This window comes from Pyxicephalus adspersus, chromosome 3 (genome assembly GCF_032062135.1).
Source record: "Pyxicephalus adspersus chromosome 3, UCB_Pads_2.0, whole genome shotgun sequence".
NCBI classification, from domain to species: domain Eukaryota; kingdom Metazoa; phylum Chordata; class Amphibia; order Anura; family Pyxicephalidae; genus Pyxicephalus; species Pyxicephalus adspersus.
Window position 1 is genome coordinate 25,733,711 of NC_092860.1, and position 16,285 is coordinate 25,749,995.

Sequence of the window (16,285 nt, forward strand, 5' to 3'; positions counted from 1 at the left end):
GGAATACAATACTACTAAACTATAAAGTGCCACTTGAGTGACAGCATTGACTTTATTGGGGTTTTTTCCATCACACCCAAGATAATGGTGCCCCCGCAGCAGTCTCGGGTGTTCTGGATACTTGTGCACATACATCCTTAATGAAACTTGTGTTATAGTAAGTGTTCTGGCTACATAATCGCCCTAAGTTTATGAAGTCAGTAGTGAGCTAACCGCTAGCAGCCTTAATGTAATGGCCATTGCTAGAACTGTATCCTGCTATATATCAACATGGAAGCCACTGCGCAACTCTGATAGAATCATATAAATGCGGCAATGATCATCTTATGACTATGGTTATCTTTAGTGAAATAAAAATAGCAAATTTATTGTCTTCAGTAAATGACTTGTGAAGGCTTATCATCAAATGCACATGGGCATATATGGCTATAGTCTCCAAAGAATAGATTCAGTCAGCTCCTGTTGTATCTAACAAGAATATCCCTGCTTCATTTACATAACTTATTATAAAATGATAATTTTCTTCCGACTCCCTAGAGTCTGCAATATTTTTTTCACTTGGTTTGGTATGAATGCGCAGTAGAACATGAATACGGGTGGTTGATATGATAAGGTGAATGAGAAGACGTTAGGACTGGCTTTATTTGTTTTAACATGAAAGTGTATGATGTACAGTTGAAATGTCCCCAACCTAAGAACCAATAAATCTAATTAAATAATTAATACTTTGTCAGGCAACTACTAATACATTTCACAATTGTGAATTTGAACAGAAGCTAGCATATATTACATGCTTAGCTTCTATAAGGCTGCTTTTTGAGTGACTTTCTGTAATTTGGAACCAAATCCTCTTCTTTTTTTTCCATTTCAGTTTTCTCTTTTTTCTTGCTCTTTTTGGGGTGATATATAGACTTCTTTAAAACTTTGTAAAGCCAGCAATGGTGCAGGGAGTTTGTTTATAACTATGCAGTATAGTCCTCAGCTCTGTTGCAAGCAGTGGGCTTATTCTTGGGGGAAGTTGTGCAAATATCAAAAGGCCTTGGTAGATGACTGGAAATATGAAAGAGTAAATATTCTGATGCAGGCGGCATTTGCATGAAGACCACCCCAGGTAATACCCAGCGTGATGCTGAACCTCTATGACTGAACATTTAAATCCTATAGAAAGGAGTGGGCCATGGATAGTCAGCCTGTGGAAGAACAGACTAGAAGATGCTGGATGTTCTCTATGCAGGAAATGGGGTGAACTCTATCTGACTTGCTACACTAATGTGAATGCACACGGATTTGGAGAATTTTGAAATGGAGAAGATAGACTATAATGGGGAAACCTGGGTAATTCAACAAATCTGGAATAAATCTGGTCAAGAACTAAAAATATTTGCCAACCAATAGCAAATTTTTTTTATAAATTCAATGTCCGGTTTGCTGGATCCCCCATGTTCTCTCATACCTGCGTGATACCATAACTTCCCCAATCTTGGAGAGCTTTGATAAATCAAGCCTAATGTGACTAATTCAGCTTTAGGTTGGGAATGCACAATCTAAATTTGTATGGTTTAACCAACAGAAAATAACAAGTATAGAACCTCTCCTTGCATTTTATATAGGACCTCTATAATGCAACTTTAGGACAATTCAGAATAATGTTTTTTGTTACATGCAATTACATCTTTTTGGCTTAAATCATATTTTAAAGCAGAGTGAGTACAATCTGTGTCAGCTTTTTAGACCTTCATTAATATTTATATCTGTCTAGATGATAACACCTTCATGCAGCTTAACACTGAATTTTAAAAAGGTGAATTAACAGGCATCAACTGTTTTATAAAATATGGTGTAGCATAGGTTTGGTTATCAACCATGTGCTGGCTTTGCAATCATTTTCTGTGTTTGTTGTGATAGACCTTCTTTAATAATTATTTTGTTTAAGGCAGAGAACCCTGGATACACTCTGCGTCCCTACTTTTATAAATGGGACACAAGCTTATTGCCTTTGTGTTTGAGTGGGATGTTTGCACAACACATGTTAACATATGTTAAATAAGGGTGTTTAGTGGCATGTGCGTGATTTGAATACCACCTTAGTTTAACACATGCACTGGTTTAGGATGGAGCTAACAGGGTAATAGTTCAAATAAAAAAACACCAAGAACAAGAGTTAGGCAATGTTGAGGTCTACTGTTGGCCATTTTAGCTTCTTTTTATCAGTCAGTATTTCACCTAATATGTATAATTAAAGTGGGTGACTGTACATAAGCCTATAGGGAAAATAGGGGGGGGGGGGGGGGCGGCATGTTGCAGAATAACCCAGAGATGACTTATAATAGGAAAAATATTAGCCCAGTTTTCCAACCCCCCTGATCTCTAATTAGTCTACCTGTAAGTGTTGAGTGTCTGCTATACCCTGCATGACTGGTTAATGCAAAAAGAAGTGTTTTATATTTATATATATACAGAGTGTGATGGGTCAATGGCTAGGCAACTGCATTTTTTTTAAAGAATGATATGCTCACACATGGCTGATTGACTTATTTATAGTGTTATTTTATTGACATGCTCATTTATGCATTTGGAAAACATAAATCTAGGGAAATGCTTCATAATTCTATCTTCTATGCTTTTTCATTGTTTAGAATTTATTAACACATGCTATCACAAAGGAGATTGTAAATTGCTAAAAAAAAGTGTGAAAATGTAATTATCTAATTTGATATTAAGATGAATATAAAACAAGTTAATGTATAAAGCAAGAATTAGAGGAAGTTTATTATTTAGTTTTACATACATTTGTACACTTTGTATAGGGAAGTTAAGTGACGCTGACATTAGGTGGTGTTTTGCATAAAATAGGAAAGGGGTGAAAGTGTTTCTATTTTTAAATACCAGGAAATTATTTTAAAATACCTAGAATAAACTTTTTGTTCATTGTCACAAGAACTGATGTCCCCAATAAATGATTTCCTTTTGTATTCTTCTGTCAACAACTCAAAACCTGATTTTTTTTTCTCCCAGTTTCAGTCTTAGTGATAGATAAACCTCTAAAACTAAAACGTTTTTGTTTCTTGAAATACATATTAAATGTCCTAGGTAATATAATTTATTAGCCTCCCCTCTCAACATCCTAATATACTAAAATCTCCCCTAATAAATCCCTTAGAAATATCTCTTAAATGAATGGAGTGCTTAGACAGACAACAGAAGGTGTAGATCAAATGATTTAAGGTAGACCTATCACTGGAAAAGTATATAACCTCCTATTGCTTTTGACCTGGTATTTCAAGTGTGTAACTGACACCAAAAGATCAGTTTTACATCTAGGCAGTTGGTATTTTTCATAATAAGTGCAGCAATGGCAGCTTCCATTGATAGGTTTACTTTATTGGAGAACTGTTATAGTGGATTGGAACTTTGATGAAGATAGCAGAGAGAGGGGATGGTGTGTACTCCCTGAGTGTATAGTGATGAATGTGTAAAGGAATCCCCTCTAACAATGATTGGAAATAACTTATATAGGGAAAATGTGTGTCAAATTATATTATACCTATTAGGACCATATACTTACTTCAGCAGTATCCCATTACAGCCTAATTTACAACCATTTTTCCCTTACAAAATTGTTTTCTAAATATTGCAAACACCCATCATCATTGATAGTTGTATTAGCAGACAGCAATAGGATAGACCCTTATTATATATACATATATACCTGGACCCTTGGCCAATTGGCTCGAGTGTAATGCATTGGGTAATGTTTTCTTTGGTACGAGTTGTGCCGTCTGCCATAAAGCAAAAAAAACGGGCCTCTATCCATCATAGATACTGGAGACCAAGTCAGATAAACTTTTATTGCTTTTACTGTTATACAGTTTCAGAATCGGATGTTCAGCAAAGCCTTTTCTTGTGCATTTCCATGTTTCTTTATCTCACTGTATACTACTATAATAGTAAAAATTAATGTTATTACCAAATTGTTCAACTATGGCTGATCTTCATTTGCCATTGTGATGACTAAAAGCTTCTTTGCAAATTTCTGCAAAACATTCTGGTAACTTTTAGAACAATGTTGAAGCATATAAGTATAAAATCACAGCATGCTGCTAGTCATTTTCAGGTGAGTGTAAACAAAGAACATGTTGACAGCTCTTTGTTTTTGTTCCATTTTAGAACTACGTCCCCACTGTTTTTGAGAACTACACAGCCAGCTTTGAGATTGACAAGCAGAGGATTGAGCTCAACATGTGGGACACGTCTGGTAAGTTTCTGCAGTGTCACACATTTGCTTCTTAAATGGTATTGATATATACCTAAACCTCAGGTTATTTATTACTTTAGAACTTTTTTTTTACTATGTGCACCAAACAATTGGAATGTGCTGGTATTAGTATATTGCATTGTAACACACTAAGAAAAAAAATCTGTAAGATCAAGTTGAGTTTTTGTAGACAGAAATGTGCATGACGGCTTGAGATTGTTAAAACTTTGTGGTCATTTACTCCACAACAAGGTGAACCTGAAACGGGGGACCCTAAAGGCACAATCACTGTTTGTTTGTTTATTGAAAATTGAAGATTTAAAAAAAAATGTAAAAGTATTTATTAAATAAATAAATATCTAATATTTACCCCATCATTAACATGCTAATGTAATTGTAAATACACTTTTTCAGTTTTCAATACACATATTATTTTAAACCCAGTGGCCCACAGAAAGAACTGAAATCTAATGAATGAAAAGGCAGAGCTAAAAAATAGGAGTAAATTCACCTAAACAGTTGTTTGGGTTGCTATGAAATGCTTACACCTACCTAGATGTTGGCCAGTAGCCTAATCATACAGGGGTGGGTATAAAACGATCCATATATTACTCATAGTTTTATTTATATGGCTGCGTCTAGTTATACGTAAGTGAAATTTAAGTGTCAGAATATTTGCTCCACAGGCAAATTAACAGAGCAGACACTGACGTTTTGTCCTGGGCACATATTTGTGATCCAGCCAACATGTGAGAATATAGCAGCTAATGCATGGGAAAAATCAAACCCAGCAAGTTAATACATTTCCTTAAGATCAGTTTGCCAAGATATGTCTGTAAAGTTCTCACAGTGCTAGTACAGAATGGACCATTTCAAAAATGTGGGTGATAATTCTAGAAAGTTTCTACTAAGTGTGGAGAAGATATTTGTTAATTACACATGTAGTGACTAGTAAGTGGGACCATACTTTAGCTGTGACTCGTTGGTAAATCTAATGGAACTTTTTCGTTTTAATCTGTTTATTTAATTGCAATTGCAACAAAACGAAAGTTGTTCATGGGCATAGTTTGTGTTCTTTCTAAAGCAGCCGCACCCTGAGTAGAAAAACATGTCCTTTGTCTACATCCGCAGAGTGAGACTCTTGCTTTGTGTGGAAGCATTGGTCCTATTTTGGATATTTTGGATATGTCCCCTAATAAAAAAGACCTCTAGCTTTGTAATCTCACCGATTAGGAAGCTCTGGGATAAATCCGACACTTTTATGCTTTATTTTGGTGCTTCCACCGATCAAATACCATCGTAGAGGAAACTAGGAAAAGGAACAACTTGTCTGTAATATATATTTTAAAGCCCAAAGTCGAAAGTGTTGAATATTTTAGAAATACAATGTAAGAACTTGGAGGATATAGTGATGGACTATTGAAATGGGTAACCAAAGGCATGAAAGAAGTACTATTTACTATCCATACACTATCTATTTAATATTGTCTATTTTAATTTATTATATTCATTATTTAATCCTTTTTATGGAAAATACAGAATATTAATGCTGAGATGGTATGTTGGCACAGTAGTTACTGGTATATGTGAACAGCATCTGGGTTCTAAATAGCATGTTGATTTTATATTGATTGATTTTTGATATTTTTTTTGTTGTGTTGAGGTTGCCTTAACTTCCGAAATACCAATCTAATGAGTCTTAAATTTGACGTCACAGAAATTTTCAGAACATGGACAGTTACAATATCACCATACCCACTTCCCAATGATTCTGCTATTTACTCCCTGGCTATCAAAACCTGTTATAGAATTAGTGATTAGGAAATTTTTATTCCATCACTGACTGATGAAATAAGCATTGCTGGTGAATAATTGTTGTAGCACAAAGACAATAATGGATCTAAGGAACCAATACTGATATTTTTTTTATTCTAAAAAGAAAACAAAGTATTATTATAGACACAGAGTTATTATCATATGAGACTGATTCCTGTGTTTCATTGATGTTTTCCCCGTCTTCTCCAAGGTTATTTGTTGTTTGTCCAGAATGGATTGGCCAGACAACAATATTCCCATTGGACTGCATTACGTGTGGCTCTGGGAGTTCTCAAGCCCTCTGACAGGAAGCTGTTGAACGATCCTAAACAGTAGTGGCTGCTGTTTATACATACTGTATATCTAGTTAAAACAACTGTGAGAACTTTAGCTGCCAGACATGTCTTGTTATTACATATTTGCTGCATATTTACAGTACAAGATGGGGTTGGCCACTATCTGCATAATAAAATCATGAGCTGTGCAGTGATGTGACCATGTATAGTGACTTAAGACGCCTACCCGCTCCATGTTATGGAAAATAGATACATAAAAACCAGCCCCCACATACAGAGATCAGAAGTAAAGGAGATCGGCTTTTTTTGAAAACCATTGAAAAAGTCAAATTGCCTACAAAGGCAAAGCCAGTGAAAATGAAAAGAAATAATTAACTTAGCCCAGGTCCCTATTCTTTCAGGCGGTGTGGATGGCTAAGCCATACCTCACTGATTTCATCTTGGGAAGCCTGGGTACATAATAACATGAGGATGCTCCCCTGCAGTTGGTCCAAAAAGATATTTTTTTCCCTTCTTCCTAATCATTTTATTGTTTTGTAAGCCATATGTAAGCCATATGGGGTGGAGAACTGGCCATATAGCAGATGTTTCATTTTTATAAAAGGTCCACTTTAACAAGTTCTTTTAGGAGAACAGAGGTACCACAGCCCATTGGGAGAAGTGTTGGCCAGTGCCGTTCTTCTCTTCCAGTGGCAGAACAATATGAGTTACCATTGTTAACTTACCATGGAGAGTTTATTTCTCAAAGTCGAAATTCCCACAAAGGCATTTCACAAAGAAAGCAAGTGAGAAAGATGAGAAAAAAAAACCTCAGCTTGGGTTCCATACTCTTCCAGGAGGTGTGATTTATGTTGCACTACTTCCTCTTGAGAAGGCTGGGTACTTCAATCCCATGTGGACAATCCACTGCAGAGGGCCTAGATAAATATTTAGAAACACTTTTTTCCACTTTTGTAGGTTATTTGAAGGTCCACTTTAATGGCTTCTTGTAGGAGAACCTAAAAGGTCCAAGGTCCAGAGATACCACAGTCCATAGAGAGTAGTAATGGTCGGTGCCATTCTTATTTTCCAGTAGCAGCACAATAGGAATTACCTTTATTAACATATTCTAATTTATTTTAGCTTATCCATTAACAATTTAGACTTTTTACAGGCCATGTTTAGTTCCTAGTGAAAAATGTTTCCCACTCTTCTTTCACAGCAGTTGTTTATCTGTCCCCAGATGTAGGAACATTTCTGCTTCTAAATAACTACAGTTTTTAGCTGTTGCCTATAAAGTATTACTTGCTGAACATTTTAGTTTTGGGTGTCTTATATTAAAATGATTTATATGGTTATAATTCCTTCCTGGGACACATCATCTTTATCTATGTCAATGACTCCACCTACTTGCTCAATATGTGAACGAGGCAGTACAGTAAATCACTTTTAATACTAGAAAGTTAGGTTGAAGATTTTATATATATTTTTATATATATATATGAATATTGGCATTATAGAGTTGTCATCTAGTAGAGTAATAAATATGTTTTATGCTTAAAGTAACTTCATTCATACTTTTCTGTTAGTTTATTGTCAAAAGAATCAACATTACAGTTTTTATGATATTTTCTATCTAAAAGTGTATTCCTAATAGAAATTATTTTTTTTTTATTTATTACATTCTTTAATATGTGCATAAATGTTACTTTTTTCCGGAGGGCAGACATTTTTTCTATTTTTTTTCTGTCAAAATAATTGAAATTAGTCCTACAAAGTGCTTTAAAACTAGTCTTTTGGTGTTTCTGTTAGGCGGAAAAGCTGGTTTTACCAGATTTGCTTTTCATGCATTGAATCTGTTTTTTATGTGACATTTTATCTACACATTAAAATTCAACAGATATATAGTATTGCTGCACAAAATAAAAATATAGCTTTGTATAACCTATGGCACTAAACAGGCCTAGATGGGGCAGAGGACCCATGTTTCAGGTGACATTAAATTGATTTTTGCTTTGTGCCCCATCCTTCGATCCCTGCATTTATTTTCTACATTTGTGTTCATTGATTAGTATGGTCAATACAAAGATGGTAGGCCAATCACGAGGTAGTTGTTGGTACCTGAGGGTTCTTTAGGGCCTATTCACTTCTTGCTTTTCCTGTGTATGGCAAAACTGCAATATAGGAACTGATCCACACGGTAAGCCTTTAAGCACATGCACTGCCAAAAATGCAGCATGTTCTATGTTCTTTTAGCACACAAGAATACCAAAGCATATACAGCAAACTCTGTTGGGTCTGCAATGAGCACCATTGCTCAGTTCGGCTCATTGCCTTTGGTGAAATTGGGCTCAATAAATGAATGGTTGTCAATGCCCAATACCAGATGTATATTTGTTCATGCAGTATTTTTCTGATGCAGCACACCACAACGTGTTCATTTGTGTTGTAATGGATCCAATGTGTGTCCAAGCTTAATTACCATAATGTTTTGGGTGGCTTTCCAAATAACTTGTACCACAATAACACGCATATCCTGCGTTTCATACTCATTCATGCTACTGCATTGCACCACATTTCAAAGTGTGATTCGCCCTCTAATGTGTTTACAGCCTGTGCATAATAAAAAGTGCTCCGTTTTCTTACTTTCCTGTAAATGGATGTCTTCCCCTATTTACAGGTGACAGATGAACTTTACTGTCTAACTTTATATCATACCTCCTTTCCCATATTTTGATAAAAATAAGATGCAATCGAGAAAGAGTGAACATTAATGTAACATTATTTGCGGTTATCTCAGCCAGGCAACTGGAACCAGACAATGAACATTTTAGCCTAAATGAGTTATGTCGATCAAGTGTAACAGTTCAGGAAACAAAATGAGAACGGTTTGCAGAGGATAATGTAAACCATATGTAAACCGCAGAGCATATTTATAACTGTTTTTCAGTATGAGCTACAAGTTTCCAAGTTCACATTACTGCTAAAAAAAATCCAGGGCTGAATGGTGCTTGTATGGCAGCTGTAAAACATTTTTTGTATAGTTGTACCTATGCCAGTCTAATTGAACACAGAAATGGAAAAAGCTCTGCTATTCATTTAGATTACTAACAGGGAGAATAGAACTCTACTAAAAATCTCAATTAAATGTTTGCTTTGCCAGAGGTGATTCATAAATGGTATTTAAATAGGTCACATGTGGTCGGGTAAAGTTATCATTTGTGAATGTATTAGAAGTGTGCAGTTTTATGGCTAGGCATTTGTTAAAACTAGCCTGTAACTGAGAAATTGTGAAGCCTACAGATGACTGTATAAAAGCTATGCAGGAAAAACATGCATGGGCTTTTTTATTAGGGCAGACAATGTGGAAAATGCAGTAAGGCAAAGCAGCCAGTTATTTAAATATTGCACCGCCACTATAGAAATACATTTTCTGTGACAATTTTTCCATCATGAATTTATAATTTGCTGCAGACCACATACCTTCTCCTATGGCATTGTTTACTTGTTTGCCCAACTAGCAAGATGTTGCTTTCAGTAAATTTCTTCCAACAAGGGAGTCGGGCCTGTTTTCACCTTAAAGTGCATCACAGTGTAAAAAGCCATCCAGTTCATCATATGTTTTGCATGCTCTCTGATACGTTAATGGGATTTTTGTTAAGTCGTTGTTTACACACCACACACATTTTTTTAAATGCACAAAGCTAATAAGTATTGCATATTCTGACATCATAAAGTGTAAATAATAAAGTTTTTATGACTCAAAACTTTCACTACATCCATTTGCCACTGTTTGCATATTTTAAGTAAATATTTGACATACACTGTTTAAAGGGCAAAGTGCAACAGAATATCCACTGATAACTACACCAACTCAACGTGCCTAAATGCATGATAGACTATATTGTTGTGCTGTGCAGTGAACGTGCATTGGAGCTACATTGCCTTGGGGTACCGATAAATGTGCTTACAATAATACTTCATTGCACTTACCTGTACTGGAAATGTGTAAATGGGCCCTTAGGGAAGGTACCAGCTGCACTTCAGTAATTTTCCCAAAGGAAAGGTGTCACCAGCAACAGAATCACATTTACCTTCCTTCTAGTTCTCTGTTTTATAGCCTTTCTTAAAGGGGTGACGTGCTGACTTTCAGCAGAGCTGATCAATCATAGGTAATAGATAAAAAGCTGATATAAAGTGCATACTATGCAGCAGTATGTTGTATTTACGCATAGTATAAGTACCTGAAAATGACTTAAGCTGCATACACAGTTGCAAAAATTATCTTTAAGAATGAGCGACTAACGACCAATCGTCCGATAATCTTTAACAAAAATCTATTGTGTGTAGGGTCGTTTAGTGATCGTGGATGCTTCTGCAGTACACTTTCTTCTTTACATGTGACTTCCTGCATCGTTCAAATGATTGTATCTAGCATGTGTACACTATTGGTGGAATATATTTGAACAATCGTATTGTTACAGCATGTACAGAATTGTGCACAATATGATTGTTCAAAATAATCGTGCATAATCGTTAGTCGTTTGTTTTCTAACGATAATTTTTGCGGTGTGTACCTAGCTTTAGTATTAGCCCGTTGTGGTCTCTGTACAGCAGAACTCCAACTAGGTAAGGAAGAAGTAGCATAAGAAGGGGTGAACTGGTTAGTCTGATGTTTTCAAAAAAAGGTAGAGAGGTCTCCTACTAACCCTCTGAGTAATATTGAATGCCAATCCCAGGGCTTTAGAATGAAAGGTTTAAAAACTCAATTCAGCTTCTGTGGACCGGTGATTAAAGAAAGATTTTTAGGCAAACATAAATCACATCAAGCACAATTTTATTCATTCAAAGTGACAAGTATTTCAAAATATCATAAAGTGTGTTTGTCTCATGAACTGGCTCAATAAGTCCAAAAGTTCCAGAGCTAACATTAAAAGGAGAAGTCCTAGATGCCAACACGTTCCGCCTGCTTTAGGCTTCTTCAGGGGAAGTTAGAGGTAGGAACACAACTCCAAAGGGCTTTGTGGTAATAAAACCAAAGTGTTACAAAATTGTGTCGACTTACTGTATGGGCACAGTAAACATACTTTTCTTCCACATTGGGAATGTTTTTCTTTTCCATAGCCAGAATCAGATTAAGACCTGTAGACAAATATGATGCTAATTGCAAGCGACACAAGCAATGTGGACATGTCAAATTTATGTTGCTGGAAATTATCTTGATGAGATATTTGATCAGTTCAAGCAACACTAAAATTAATTAGTGCTGTTTAGGTCTATAATGAAGGGAGTGGTGTGGATGAGCAGGAGGCACCCACTGCTTCCTTCCAGATAAGAAATTACAGTGGTAGCCTTGGTTGGTCTTTTAGCAATCCACCATGCTGGATTTCTAATTGATGTTGGGGGACTGCTATACACACATTGGATTATTTACCAATTACCTAGTGTGTATATGTAGCTAAAATCCCAATTCTTAGTAACGACACATTAATACATAAGGCTATATATGTCACTATATGTGTTTTTATAAAGGCAAAGCCTTTATAAAAACAATATAATATAATTGCAAAGCCTCCATCTTTGCAATTGAATTTAGTTGTGTTTTTAATAGTAAATATAGTTTGCTGGTGTAAGAGATTCCATCATACATAGAATCTGTTCCCTGAATAATGGCTTACTTTCTAAAACAGATGTGTGTAGGGAACAGGTGTTACTTTAAAAACATATCACACTACTTCTTTCAATGCAAAACATCTTCCCTTGAATATACCATTCATATTCCTCCACTGTACAAAACATTCATATTTGTTTATTTTGTAACATTTGTTAATAAAGCAGCTGCTGATTGGACAGTTAGTTATATTGTTCTGTAATATGCTTCTAAATGGTCTGGACCAGGATGTGCTAATGTTTCCACCATGCAATTATAATGGTGCTGCTGTTTCATCAGGATTCACTTAATGAGGACAAAATACCCTCTTGCACGTCTACTCTGTTTTCTGATTCTTGTTGACAAGTGAAGTGAATTTAACATTTTCCACATTTTATTTACCGTAGATAAAATATCTAAAAAAATCAAGATGATGTAATTAACCTAATTAATATATAACATTATGTTTTATATTTGTGTTCCTATGCATCATTTTGTAGGTTTTTACAGTATATGTTCAGGAGAAACTGAATAAATTTACTTTAAAATAAAACTTTTTTTTTTTAAACTAATGTGCTTGTATATTAGGTATACATAAATAATATACTGCCAATATATTACTTGTAAAAGTTATATCTTCTGAGGTTTTCAGACCTGTGTCCAGGATCTCTGCTGTTTACACCCCACTATAGTTCCAGCAACTTTAAATATCAAAACTGTGGCTTATATTCAACACTGTGTCATTTTGAAAACCCAGATAACCTAGTCTCAAATATCCTTAATATCTATTTTACTTTTTTTTAATAATGTACTTGTATATAACAGTTACATCTCCTGGGTTTTTAGAACCTGTTCCAACTAAATAACCTAATCCCAAATAATCTTAATAATATATATTATTCTTTTTTTTAATCCTTGTTTCTTTACATGATTTTTAATCATATACTGTTTGTGCTCAGGAGGATGATTTTTTAAAAATAATTTACTTGTAGCTAACAATTACCTCTCCTGAGGTTTTTAGAACCTGACTTGTGTCCAGGTTTTCTGGTGTTTACACCGCTGCTTTAGCAACTTCAAGTATCAGGACTTTTATTCAACACATGGGGTCTGATTTATTAAAGCTCTCCAAGGCTGGAGAGGATACACTTTCATCAGTAAAGCTGGATGATCCAGAAAACCTGAAATGGATTTCTTTAAAGTACTTTGCTGTTTGCTAGCAAATGTTTTGAATCCTGGATCAGACCCATTCCAGGTTTGCTGGAATCCATCTTCACTGATAAAAGTGTATCCGATCTAGTGTTGGAGAGCTTTAATAAAATGAGGCCCATAGTGTCATGTTCAAACCCCAAATAATATAACCTCTCTCTGGTATACTTTTTACATCTTTGTTTCTGTGCATCATTTTGTAATCAGTATATGTTCAGTAGAAGTTTTTTTTTTTTTTTTTTTTAAGTAAATCCATTTTTTTTGTAATGTAGTTTGTGTATACCAGTTACATTTTTTGTATTCTGTGTGTTTCCATGCATTCTATATTTGGCCAAGAAGAGAATGGGTGTGAAAATAACTTGGATGCTAAATAAGAGTTGCAGTTCATATATTCTGATCCACCTTAACTAGTGTGGCAGCTATACTGTACAGGGATTATAAACTATATTTCGAAGCAAACAGTAGCAACCTAAACCTTACAACTTCAGTATTAGTAATTTTATATACAATTACATTATTTAAAAAAACAAAAATAACAACATGGAGCTCTCCTTTAATGAGTGAGCCTGTTGGCAGATAGAGGTTTGGTTTCTGATCCAAATCCTTATCCAAGTAAATGACTGGCATGTCTAACAGAACATTTTGTGAAAAAGAGCCCCTTGGAGCTTACATTGTGTCAGCAGTGCTTTCCCTTGTATTTTACACACAAGCTAATACTCAAGCACTGCTTGTCTAAATGAGTCCTTAACCTTAAGAATAGATGTTTCATACATGGAGCTATACAACTAGTGTTTTCCTTTTTAGCTCTACTTTAATTCCTTTTTTTGTGAATTAAAATGGCACTTGCCTTAAATTTACTCAGCGACATTCCGAAGCCCTTAAAGACCTCCAGCTGCTAATAATTGGAGATTGAACTGATTTCTTACTCAACTGTTCTTTTTCTAATATATTATTTAAGGCTTTGTAATTACTACCTGCATTAATTGTTTATTGGCTCAGTAACTTACTGTCTGTGTATTCAGTTTAGAGATTTCCAAGTTGAAATAACCACCTTGCTGCCATTTTTCCTCTTTCCAAAAAAAAACATTTTGAATATATAGATCTGAAAACAATGCAGTTTTGGATGTCATAAAGTGTATATAATAAAAAAACACGGGTTTTGACCCATTGCTTTTGCTACATTCACCTGCCATTGTTTGAATATTTTAGCAAAGATTTGAAAAAAGGAAAGGGCAAATTGCAACATATTATCTCTGGTTACTACATCAGCTGAACTTGGCTAAAATATATAATTATGAGGCAATGCTACATTTTTTACAGATGGGAAATTGAAAGGCAGAAATTTAAAGTATGTGCCAACCGAAGAACTACAATAACATATAAGCTTTATTTTTATCTGCAGAAAATGTATTCCTGGTCTACTATGCAACAAATATCATTGTTCAGGCACTTCCTGTAATTTGGTGACCCTCCGTCTCTGTCTCCCTATTGTGTTCATTTATTATCACCCTGGACATGGGCTTCCAATGAGGAATACATGTTGCCATTCTTATTATACATAGGGCAGACATGGCCAATTGTTGTCACCGTTAATAAACTCACCCTGAGATATGTGAATCCTAACAAATATCTGTTTATTATAGCTACAAGGAATTGTAAGGGTTTATTTATAAAGAAGTGAATCAAAACATTCCCTGGTGAATCAATTACTGCCATTGAAACACATTGACCTGGAAGAATCTCCACCAAGGAATGTTTCATTGAAAGTGTTTTATAAATAGAGCCCCTGGAGCATTACTTTTGGACAATTTCTGGGAGTTTGTTTTGTCAATTTACAGATTCATACACTTTTGAAAGTTGACATATTATGAATTTAGTTTACCTAACTTTATCTTGCTATTACTTTGCATAGCTATGAAGTACACTAACACGTGTGCATTAAGGCAAGAATTTTTCCATAGTAAGGCACGTGGCTTTAGGACAGCCAATCATTTAAAATAGGCGACAGCCCACCTCTATGCAGAAAGAAATCCCCTAAAATGTAGCCACATCGTTTTTTAGAACATCAAATGATTGACACCTGTGAATCCAAAAAGAGTTTCAGATTGCCAGTTTAGGGTAATTACAGTATTGTGATCAATCATTGATGATTCAATATACAATACAAAAATAAAAAAACAACATATATTTTTATAAATTTGTCATTAAGAAAATGGTGATCAGAAACAAAAAAGGTGATCTTTTATCTGATTGCTATTCTTGATATTTAGAATTATGGTATCCATCTTATACATTGCTTAGTATTCCCTTTATAAAGCAGACAACCAGTTGTATCCATGACCGATTACTAGGTGTGAATGTTGACTACTTGATTTAGTCAGGGCTCTGGATATCTTCATTATAAAACAAGTCTTTTCAACGTCTTCCCACTTTGCATCTTTTTAGCATTGTTAGCCCGTATCCAGATCACCAGCACAATCAGAGCCATGTTACAGGGAGGCAGAGAGGTGATGATTTTCCCAGGCTGCCCCTTGTTTATAACAAGCCAGATCCCTGTCCCTTTTACTAGTACAAGGTCTCTGGTTTGGCTTTTTAACATTTGTTTTCACCCTTTCCTATTCCCAGCCATGCTGTGGACAATGAATCTCTCAGAGCCGAAGCATTCTTATGTTAATTCTGTGGCGTTTCCCCAGAAGCCTTTGCTGAACTTTGCAGTGGAACATTCTCTGTCTCTTTTGTCAGGGGAGCTGGAAGCAAAATAACTGTGTTTATCAGAGCAAGACAACGACCTAAAAATGTCCTAAATAGAGGATTCTGGGGGATGGCGCTGATTATCAGGTTACTTGGCATGTGCCTCATATTGCTCAAACATAACTCTCAGATCTTTCTTCCAAGGCTGGAAATTAATGATGGAGTTGGTTAGCTGAACCAGAATTTGTGCCCATTATTATCATTATTAAACAGAATGTATATAGCGCCAACATATTACACAGCGCTGTACATTAAATAGGGGCTGCAAATGACAGACTTATAGAGACATTGATACAGGAGGAGAGGACCCAGCCCCAAAGAGCAAGCCCATCC

The 16,285-nt window shown here is 35.3% G+C and overlaps 1 protein-coding gene across 1 annotated transcript in view; it reads left to right on the plus strand.

The window, feature by feature from the left end:
* Positions 1–16,285, plus strand: part of RND2 (Rho family GTPase 2) — an 84,878-nt gene that overhangs the window by 11,124 nt on the left and 57,469 nt on the right. Inside the window, exon 2 of the mRNA XM_072404019.1 lies at positions 4,168–4,255. Within this exon, the coding sequence (XP_072260120.1) occupies positions 4,168–4,255 (88 nt within the window). The remainder of the gene's footprint in view (positions 1–4,167; positions 4,256–16,285) is intronic.